The sequence below is a fragment of the Mustelus asterias genome, chromosome 13 (assembly GCF_964213995.1).
Source record: "Mustelus asterias chromosome 13, sMusAst1.hap1.1, whole genome shotgun sequence".
Lineage (NCBI taxonomy): Eukaryota > Metazoa > Chordata > Chondrichthyes > Carcharhiniformes > Triakidae > Mustelus > Mustelus asterias.
Window position 1 is genome coordinate 87,195,173 of NC_135813.1, and position 11,591 is coordinate 87,206,763.

An 11,591-nucleotide genomic window follows, 5' to 3' on the forward strand; every position below is an offset into this window, starting at 1 on the left:
CCAACCCAGGCAACATCCTTCTAAATCTCCTCTGCACCCTTTCTATGGCTTCCACATCCTTCCTGTAATGAGGCGACCAGAACTGAGCACAGTACTCCAAGTGGGGTCTGACCAGGGTCTTATATAGCTGCAACATTATCTCACGACTCCTAAACTCAAGTCCTCGATTGATGAAGGCCAGTACACCATACGCCTTCTTAACCACAGCCTCAACCTGTACAGCTGCTTTGAGCGTCCTATGAACTCGGACCCTAAGATCCTTCTGATCTTCCACTCTGCCAAGAGTCCTACCATTAATATTATATTCCGCCATCCTATTTGACCTGCCAAAATGAACCACCTCACACTTATGTGGGTTGAACTCCATCTGCCACTTCTCCGCCCAGTCTTGCATCCTATCAATGTCTCGCTGCAACTTCTGACATCCCTCCACACTATCCACAACACCTCCAACCTTTGTGTCATCAGCAAACTTACCAACCCATCCCTCCACTTCCTCATCCAGGTCATTTATAAAAATCACACAGACAGTCACCCGAGGCCAGAATTGAACCCGGGCTCCCAGTGCTGTGAGGCAGCAGTGCTAACCACTGTGCTTTCAGTCCTGAATGTCCTGGCTCCCAATTTTTTCCATAGACTGAGATTCCCCAACCATCTTAAAAAATTATTACAAATCTGACATTTCTTAATGCCCAGGTGTTGGTTTGAAATGCATCTGAATAGCAAGCACTAAAACTGCCTGAGAGGAGTTGAGAGCCACAATAATATCAGCTTATATAGTCAGTATCCCCAAAAGCTTCAAATTCATTGATTTGATCGAGTTCACTTCACTTCCATTATCCAACTCTGAAACTCATCTTTCAAATAAGGATGTCAATCTTTTTAAAATTCAATAAAATTTTGCTGTTTACAGCTCTGCCACATTTAACAATAGATAGTCTCACAACACCAGGTTAAAATCCAACAGGTTTATTTGGTAGCAAATACCATAAGCTTTCGGAGCACAGCTCCTTCGTCAGATGGGGTGGATATCTGTTCAATATCTGATATCTGAACAGATATCCACCCCATCTGACGAAGGACCTGTGCTCCGAAAGCTTATGGTATTTGCTACCAAATAAACCTGTTGGACTTTAACCTGGTGTTGTGAGACTTCTTGAAGCATTCCCTGACAGGAAGGGAACACTCCTGCCAGGTGATTGTCGAGCGGTGTCCATTCATCCGTTTGCATAGTGTCTGCATGGTGTCGCCAATGTACCATGCCTCAGGACATCCTTTCCTGCAGCGTATCAGGTAGACAACGTTGGCTGAGTCACAAGAGTCACTTGTGGCAATGTCTACCCGATACGCTGCAGGAAAGCATGTCCCAAGGCATGGTATATTGGCGAGACCGTGTAGACATTATGGCAACGGATGAATGGACACCGCTTGACAATCACCAGGCAGGAGTGTTCCCTTCTTGCCGGGGAACACTTCAGCAGTCAAGGGGGCATTCAGCCTCTGACCTTCGGGTAAGCATTCTCCAAGGCGGCCTTCACGACACACGACAAGGCGGAATCGTTAAGCAGAAACTGATAGCCAAGTTCCGCACACATAAGGACAGCCTCAACCGGGATCTTGGGTTCATGTCACACTATCTGTAACCCCCACAACTTGCCTGGGCTTGCAAAATCTCACTAACTGTCCTGGCCGGAGACAATACACACCTCTTTAACCTGTGCTAAACCCTCTCTCCATTCACATTGTCTGCACCTGTAAAGACTTGATTACCTGTTAAGACTCGCATTCCAACCATTATCTTGTTATTGAGTTTGTGTCTATATATGCCCTGTTTGTGAAACAAATCCTGCACTCACCTGATGAAGAAGCAGCGCTCCGAAAGTCTCGGAGTTAAGAATAAGCCAAAAATCCTCTATTAGAGTACTTTATAGTTTAAGCTTCATCAACAATTATGTAAACACTGCTGCTGAGTCAAAAAGACCAGAAAAGTCCAAGGCTCAAATTCCAGCCTGTCACAATTTGATTTTAGCCAGGGTGATAAGCTGGAGTGCTAACACAGGCAAATGATAAATCAGGCAGAGTTACAGCTTCCAACTGACAATGATCCTAGCTTTAAAGCATGCATACTTGGATGGAACATAAAATCTAGGAGCAGAAGTAGGCAATTCAGTCCCTCGAGTGTGTTTCGCCATTCAATATGATCTGGCTGATCTTTTCTCAGCCTCAATCCCACTTTCCTGCCCGTTGTCCATAACCCTTCAACCCATTACTAATTAAAAATGTGTCCATCGCCGCCTTAAATTTACTCAATGTCCTGGCAACCATCACACTCTGGGGTAGTGAATTACACAGATTCACACCTTTGAGATGTAATTTCTCCTCATCTCTGTTTTAAATCCGCTACTCCTTACCTTAAGCTTATGACCTTCTGTTCTAGATTGAGCCAGAAGAAGAAGCATCCACTTTGCGTCTACTTCGTCAATACCTTTTATCATCTTGTAAACCTCAATTAGATCACCTCACATTCTTCTGAACCTAAACTGCTCAACGACACTTAAGGAAAGATTATCAGAGAATCCCTACAGTGCAGGAGGAGGCCATTCGGCTCATCGAGTCTGCACTGACACCAATTCCACCCAGGTCCTATCCCCACTTAGCTACCCTGCTAATCCCTCTAACCTATCACATCCCAGGACATTAAGGGTTAATTTAGCATGTCAGTCAACCTAACCTGCACATCTTTGGACTGTGGGAGGAAACCGGAGCACCCGGAGGAAACCCGCGCAGACACGGGGAGAACGTGCAAACTCCACACAAACAGTGACCCAAGTCGGGAATCAAACCCGGGTCCCTCGAACTATGAGGCAGCAGTGCTAACCACTGTGCCACCTTGCCCCCCATTAGGTTAGTCTGTGGTTGTCTTCACAGTAAAATCTTTGGCCAACACAATATTCGATGTAAAAAATTGTCATCTTAGTAAGGTTTGGTCGGAACTGTAAGATATCTTCAGCAAGAAAGGGAAGGCCAGGTTAGGTTGTGCAATCCACTTACTTTTTAACACAGTTTTAATTTTGGTCATCATTGGCTGCACACTAGTTTCTTCATCAGTCTGGTGGTCACTGTCACCAATGTTCTCCTCTTCTAGCCGTTTCCTCTTTCTGGATGGGGGTAGCACTGCTTCCAGGAGCGCATCAACATCATTATCAAAATCATCCTGTAAAATACAGCATTGAAGGCCATCCCACTATAATAGTATGAAGATTTCTAAATGGGTCATTTCAAAAGAAAAAAAAACGTTTTTAAACTCGAGCTGCATTCACACAATAATTGCGCGATTTAAATCTTTTTTTCTTCCATTAAATTAAGGCTGTGGGATTTTGCACCAAGTTGTGTAACCATGGCCACAAATACTGGTTATTTACCAAGCTGTCCCAAAACTTTTAACAACAGGGATACTGAAATAAATATTATATGTACACCTTCAGCCTGTCAGCTAACTTCAGAGCACATATTACTCAAACAAAAGTCCGGTGATGTTCTTCTGTGGAGCGAAGTTGCAGCTCAGAGCAACAATTAATCAATCATTCCAATATTTCCAATTTGGTTCTGGGCAATTTGAAAGCATATTTAACACTACAAAAAGTTAAAAGAATGTTTTTGAACGAATTAAAGATGGTTGCTTCAAAAAAAATGCTTCATAAACTGATAAACATACCTGAAGAATTAGACTGGTGAGCCCAAAGACAAGCTTGCGTTTTTATCACTGGATTTTATAACTACAAAAACGTTACGTTGAGTGCCATCATTTAAATTTGATATCTTTGTCATGATAATAAATTTCTTTGAAGCACTGAAAACTGTATATATTACAGCCTTGCGGCTCTTTATAAAATGGGCAGGTTATTTCAAATTGAAACACATACCATACACTAAAAATGCAAAAGATACTTGTTGCACACTTCCGTTGTCAGAGTTTAAACTTCCAGGCTGGGTTCGATGCCATCACTGTATTGAGCTTTATCTAATGCTCTGGTCAGTCTTCAGAGTTGGTTCATCCATACACACCTACAGATGGGTGGACACAACTCCGACTAACCAATTCATAGACAAGGGACTGGCATCAGAACTACGCAGCAGTTTGCATTTCTGTTCATCCATTCTACTGACTGAAAGACCACAGTTGCAGAAAAAGAAGCGAAGTAGTAATGGAAGAATATTTCTGCATTTAATAAGACAATCTGCATACTCATCAATAATGCAAATACTTCCTCTCACTAATTAAATATAAATATAGCTTGCTGCATTGTGGACAGGAATAAATTGAATTTTTGACTCTGAAACTCTACCAGCTGAAACGGTTATGTAGGCGGACAGGATGTGCTGATCTGAAAGAGCTGGAGAATAAACACAGGGTTCAAAATACTTTACATATTACCTGATGCATGTAAATTAAGCGAACAATTGAGAAATCTGATCTGAAATGGCCTGCAAACCTCAACTGTTAGGAAGCTTTGAGGTTCAGCGTGCTTTTTTTTTGCAATTTAATGACAGGCCAATCTTTAATAAGAAAGGTTACATGCATCAAGCAGGTGAAAGGGGCAAAAAGGAAAAGGTAGACAAGGCAATTATATAACACAAGGATAACTCCACGTGCAATCACATGTGCACGTGAGTATTTTGAACCCTGCTCACATACCTCAAATGAATAACTCATAGCTTCTTCATCGACGTGATCCTGCTGTATGATCATTTCAGATTTGAAACCTGTTCCCTCAATATCATCTGCTTCGAAGTTTTCTGTAAAGTCTTCTAGTTCATCGAGTACTGCAAATTCCACTTTTTTCTCTTGATTGTCTTCAACTTCTTGCTTATCAGTACCTTTACTGCAGAGGCCCCCTGAACCCACTACTCTATTACTGCCAAAAGGAGTTTCATGCAAATCTCCATTCACACTATTGATAAATTCAATATTTTTCTCACCAGACTCAACACCAGTATAAACTACCTGTCTGTCCTTGCTTTTACTATTATCTGTAAAGACAACTCGAATTTTTACATCTTTGAGCAACTTAATATCAGGGGCAAACTTAGGAACAGCTGGTGCGTGACGTGCTGTTCTTGGATTCAGTGGACAGCTTCCGGATACTGCTGTAAATTGATTATTAAAGACAGTGGATTCCATCGTAACAAGCTGGTCTTGGCTGCACGTGTTACAGTCCCCAGCGGGAGTGTCTGAAAGTCCATCACCACCAGAGCCAACGTCCATAACTTCTGCGTCACTGGACGTTTGCAGGGGAGGTGGTGGAGGCGGCGGCGAACTTGGAGGAAGAGGTGGGGGACACGGTTGATTCTCCACATTCAGTGGCTCTTTGGGCATAGGTGGTATACTTCCAAACGTCTCCATCTTTCAAAACCTAATATTAATTCTAAGCTATTAAGAGTCCTGAACAAATTATATCTTAATCAAATACCCAATTAAGAAATTAAACATAAGCCAGTCCAAGCGAATTATCTGAAAGTTATGGTACTAATCAAATTTTACAGATGATTCAGTTAAGCTGACTACATTGTTCTTTTCATTAAAGTAGACAGCTTTCAGAATCACTGTCTCAATTATTGGAAATCACAATGTATTCAGCTTAATCAACGCCTGCGATTAGACAAGAGTTCATCATCTTGAGTCCTTGACATCATCTTCTACTGATCACCACCTGCAAGAGACAATAAAATGCAATCATCACTCTATCAGTGAAAACCTGGTTGTCACAACAATGCTAGCTGGCACAGTCTTAAATTCCCATTTGTTCTCTGTTCTAAGACCTACTCTAGAGACTTGAGTACATAAGGCAACACTTCAACGCAGGTGTGCTGCACTGTTGGAGCTGTCGTATTTTTGGACGTGGGACAAAATCAATGTCCAGTCTGCTGTCTCAGGTGAATGTAAAAAATCCTGGAACTTGATTCCCAGAGCCCAGGTGTCCTTGCCATTACTTAGTCATTTATTGTGCGTGTGTGTGTAAATATAACCTTGATGTGTGGAAATAGACTGCCACATCTCCCTACATTAGGATACTGGCCAAGCTTCAGTGGCTATTTTGTTGGTTTATTTGTTGGGGCAGCATGGTAGCACAGTGGTTAGCACTGCTGCTTCACAGCGCCAGGGACCTGGGTTCGATTCCCGGCTTGGGTCACTGTCTGTATGGAGTTTGCACATTCTCCCCATGTCTGTGTGGGTTTCCTCCGGGTGCTCCAGTTTCCTCCCACAGTCTGAGGGACGTGCTGGTTAGGTGCATTGACCCGAACAGGTGTCGGACTGTGACAACTAGGGGAATTTCACAGTAACTTCATTGCAGTGTTAATGTAAGCCTTACCTGTGACTAATAAATAAACTTTAACTTATTCTTTGTTTGCTAAAGTATCGAAACAAATGAGACACCTTGACTGATGCAGTGGAGAAAAAGACGCATTAAGAAATTTGTACACAAGTATTCTGCAAATATAATTTCAGAGTTGAAGGTTTTAAAGAACTGAAAAAGTATTTGAAAATTGGTGTTCACTGATTATGTTTTTATTGCTAAAGACTACTTCAGTTGTACAAGTGCATTTGCATTTGTTTCTCTAGTTTTATTCGATACCCTAGTAAAATCATAATTTCAAAAGGGCGGCATGGTGGCACAGTGGTTAGCACTGCTGCCTCACAGCGCCAAGGACTCAGGTTCAATTCCAGCCTCGGGTCACTGTCTGTGTGAAGTTTGCACATTCGCCCCGTGTCTGCGTGGGTTTCCTCTGGGTGCTCTGGCTTCCTCCCACAGTCCAAAGATGTGCGGGTTGGGTTGATTGGCCATGCTAAATTGACCCTAGTGTCAGGGGGATTAGCAGGGTAAATATGTGGGGTTACGGGAATAGGGTCTGGGTGGGATTGTGGTTGGTGCAGACTCGATGGGCCAAACAGAATCCCTACAGTGCAGAAGGAGGCCATGATATTCCTATATACATTAAATCTGTCTAATATTTCAGAGAATTAGATCACCTAAATCTACAACTTGGAACTTTTCCAAATCCTTTATAAAACTATTCCCTAAGCAGTTATCAAGTACCCAACAGTTGATGAAGTAAACCATACATTACAGCAATGCAAAAAGTGTTAGTGTGAGAAATGCAATATTACTAAACTTAAAGTAAAGTAATCAGGATGCAGAAAACATCTAATGTCAAGGGGCACATTAACCACATCATCCTGACATTAAAGGGGATAAATCTGTAATTATACAGCACTTAACACTAAATTCCTCCCATGGTGTTTCACACAATTCCTCCCAAGTGCGGTCACTATCATTATGTTATCACATTCTTACTATTAGCCATTTGGCAGTACAGAACTTGAGTTATGGCTAAAAAAAGAGAGACGCAGCAAAGTTTTTGCAATCATCAGGACACTTCACAAGAACACGTGTATCAGAGAAACAGCAATTTATACTGTTTGAGAAGACAAATCTGTCAGGGGATTCTCCACCAAGGTATACCTTCACAGGTCAATCTACGTGTTGGGATTCTTGCATTTCCAAGCGCTACACGATTGGACTTATCAGCAACCTTGTAAATAGGGCCAAAGCCATTTGCTGTTCATGCAAGTTTGATGTTGAAGTAGGGTGGATCAAAGGCATCCTGCAGGATACTGGCTACCCGATCAGATCATTTTGCACTCTATATCACAGAATCCCATGAACTGGCCTAAGGCCATCACTTTTGGCCCTGAAAGTGCCCAGTCTACCTCAGATTACCCTGGAAGAGCAACTCAAAAGTCTGAGCAATATGTGAAGCTAGCTGTTTCACGCTGCTACTCCAGCGACCCAAACTAATAGTCTGGAGACATGGATTCAAATCGCGCCACACCAGCTAGTAAAATAAACATCTGGAATTGAAAGCTGATCTCAGTAATGGTGACCATGACAGCTATCATCAACTGTTGTAAGAATCCATCCTCATGTCCTTGCAGGAATAAAATCTGCCGTTCTTACCTAGTCCAATCCAAAAGATGTGCGGGTTAGGTTGATTGGCCATGCTAAAATTGTCCCTTAGTATCCTGAGATGCGTAGGTTAGAGAGATTAGTGGGTAAATATGGAGGGATATGGGGGTAGGGCCTGGGTGGAATTGTGGTCAGTGCAGACTCGATGGGCCAGATGGCCTCTTTCTGCACTGTAGGGTTTCTATGATAGTCTGGCCTGCGTGTGTCTTCAGATCCACAGCAATGCAGTTCACTCTTAAATGCCCTCCGAAATGGCCAAGCAAGCCACTCAGTTCAAAGGTTACAAGTGACAGCCATTTGCTGATTCATCCCCAGGACAATGCCTTGACCAATCAAGGTCAAGCTGCCTGGTTTGAATTTCAAATAATGCTTAGCAGTTATCTGTCAGTCACCATTAACTGATTCATTCCCCATGAAACACCTCTACCAGAGTCCACTTGTCAATTCATCAGCATTCGCTGCTGATTTGATTTATTATTGTCACATGTATTATTGTGAAAAGTATTGTTTCTCGCACGCTATACAGAGCATACTGTACATAGAGAAGGAAACGAGAGAGTGCAGAATGGAGTGTTACAGTCATAGCTAGAGTGTAGAGAAAGATCAGCTTAATATGAGGTAGGTCCACTCAAAAGTCTGATGGCAAAATTAAACTCAAACAGTTGTAGTGGCATTCTTGTGAAGTGCCCCGAGTGCAAGGTTTAAAAAAAAGCTTAACATGTCTCTTTTCAGCAATACACATTATGTTTTGAATTTGATGCAAAATGAATATTGTGTACAGTACAAATGTGAGGTAATGCATTTTGGAAGGTCTAATACAGATAGGAAATCACCAAGGATCTTGGTGTACAGGTACACAGGTCACTGAAAGTGGCAATCCAGGTGGAAAAGGTAGTCAAGAAGGCATACGGCATGCTTGCCTTCATCGGCCGGGGCATTGAGTTTAAAAATTGGCAAGTCGCGTTGCAGCTTTATAGAACCTTAGTTCTATAATATAGTGGAATATAGTGTTCAATTCTGGTCACACTACCAGAAGGATGTGGAGGCTTTGGAGAGGGTACAGAAAAGATTTACCAGGGTGTTGCCTGGTATGGAAGGCATTAGCTATGAGGGGAAGTTGAAGAAACTTGGTTTGGTCTCACTGGAACAACGGAGGTTGAGGGGCGACCTGATAGATGTCTACAAGATTATGAGAGGCATGGACAGAGTGGATAGTCAGAAACTTTTTCCCAGGGTGCAAGAATCAATTACTAGGGGGCCCAGGTTTAAGGTGCGAGGGGCAAGATTTAAAGGAGATGTACGGGGCAGATTTTTTACACAAAGTGTAGTGGGTGCCTGGAACTCATTGCCGGGGGAGGTAGTGGAAGCGGATATGGTAGTGACTTTTAAGGAGCGTCTTGACAAATACATGAATAGGATGGGAATAGAGGGATATGGTCCCCGGGAGGGTAGAGGGTTTTAGTTCAGTCAGGCAGCATGGTCGGTGCAGGCTTGAAGGGCTGAAGGGCCTGTTCCTGTGCTGTAATTTTCTTTGTTCTAGGCACCGCACCATAGGATGTGAATGTATTGGAGAGAGTGAAAAGGTTCACAAGAATGGTTCCAGGGACAAGAAACTTCAGATATGAGGATAGTTTGGAGAGAAGGCTAAGAGAAAATTTGGTGTAGATGTTCAAAATCATTAAGGGGCTAGGCAGAGAAGGTAGGGAAAAACTGTTCGCGCTCAAAGGATGACGAACGAGAGTGCACAAAATTGATTTGCAAAAGAAGCAAATGTGACGTGAGAAAAATCTTTATCACACAATGAGTGGTTCAGGTCCGGAATACAACTGGCTGGAAGTGTAGTGGAGGCAGGTTCAATCCAGGTATTTAAAAGGGCATCAGATGATTATAATGATTATATGAATAGAACAACGTGCAGCAGTATGGGGAAAAGGCAGGAGAATGGCACTAAGCCATAATGCTCTTGAAGAGAACTGGCACGATGGGCCAAATGGTCTCATTCTGCTCTGTAACAATTTTGTGATTCTGTTGTACTGCATTCAAAATTTCAAAGTAACCAAATTTCAGTCTGCAAGTTTTATTTCGGTATTTTTTTTAAAAAGTCAGTTACATCACATCTAAATGTTGTTAAAATTGAGGAAAAAAATACATTTAACTTTTTTTAAAAAAAATACAAAAGGTGTAATTTTAACCCAGAAACTGTGGTCAAAAGTAATTACTAACATGAGGAATTTATTTTTTACAAAGGAGTTGGATTGGCCTCCAACCTGAATCTTCCCATAAATTCCAAATGAGTTCAGCCCCTCTGTGCATCTTTCATTAGTAGTAGTCATGATGTGGAACATCTTTCATTAATACAGTAAGAAGTCTAACAACACCAGGATCTTTCATTAATGGCAGGTGAAGCAGGATCACAATGAGTGGAGGCCACACAGCAACAGGCCTTTGGTGAAACCCTTTTCAGCTCCACTCACGACCATGAAGCTGCCACTGATTATAGGAATCATCTTAAAAAAAACCTGCACGTATTTAAAATAAAAGGAGCCCAGCTTTTAAACTACCGCGGCTGAGATCAGAAGTGAGGAGGGAAAAAGAGACCCCGAGGCCTGTACTGAGGCCTGGTCTAAGACTTCAACCAAAAAAAATGTGTTTACTGCAGGAGGCTGCTGCTCAGAGATTAAACTGCGCGTTGTTTGTTAACCAACAAACTAAAGGCGCGATCAGAGTTATGTTTATAATCGTTCAATGAAAGAAGCCTACCGTTATAGATCATCACATTGATAAACACCACAAAATTTCATAGCCCTCACTTCACCCAGCCACTCCAAGCTCGGGGCCCAGCCCAGGCGCATGCGCCGCTATGGTGATTGACGCTCCGACATTCGGCGGACTCCCATCGCGTGGGGGCGGGGCCGATGTGAACGTCAATCAAAGCCCCAACCCCCGCCCTCCCCCTCGCCATGCCAAGGCCACACCGGTGCCAATGCGCACGCGCCGTCATGATGATTGACGTCCCCCCCGCTCGGCCGTACGCCGGGCCAACCGTCACGTGACGGGGGGGGGGGTGGGGCCCAGCCTGAACGTCAGTCAAATGAACGTCACCGCCCTCCCTCCGCCCCAGCAGCTCCCCCGCAAACCTCGGCCCCAGTCCGCTCCAAATGCGCATGCGTCAAGGAATCGATTGCCGTTCCGCTCAGGGCACGGGCGGCACCGTGGCATAGTGGTTAGCGCTGCTGCCTCACAGTGCGAGGGACGTCCGTTCGAATCCCGGCTCGGGTCACTCTCTGTGTGTACACGTTCTAAACACAGTAAGAAGTCTAAGAACACCAGGTTAAAGTCCAACAGGTTTATTTGGGAGCAAAAGCCACTAGCTTTCTGAACAGGCTGTTCCTTCGTCAGGTGGGTGGGAAACCTGGTGTTGTCAGACTTCTTACTGTGTTTACCCCAGTCGAACGCCGGCATCTCCACATCATGTACACGTTCTCCTCATGTCTGCATGGGTTTCCTCCCCACGCTCTGGTTTCCTCCCACAGTCCAAAGACGTGCTGGTTAGGTGCATTGGCC

The 11,591-nt window shown here is 43.5% G+C and overlaps 1 protein-coding gene across 3 annotated transcripts in view; it reads right to left on the minus strand.

Moving 5' to 3' along the window:
- The window catches only part of dgcr8 (DGCR8 microprocessor complex subunit), a 46,836-nt gene extending 35,937 nt beyond the window's left edge, over nt 1-10,899 (minus strand). For 2 of the 3 annotated variants that reach the window (XM_078227202.1, XM_078227201.1), the window contains exons 1-3: nt 10,788-10,899; nt 4,697-5,711; nt 3,052-3,214 (exon numbers count right to left, since the gene is read on the minus strand). In XM_078227202.1, coding sequence (XP_078083328.1) covers nt 3,052-3,214; nt 4,697-5,404 — 871 coding nt within the window. In that variant the 5' untranslated portion in view covers nt 5,405-5,711; nt 10,788-10,899. Of the gene's footprint in view, nt 1-3,051; nt 3,215-3,923; nt 3,999-4,696; nt 5,712-10,787 lie in introns of those variants that run through there. The other variant, XM_078227203.1, reaches the window with a different exon arrangement.
- Between the last annotated feature and the right edge of the window lie 692 nt (nt 10,900-11,591).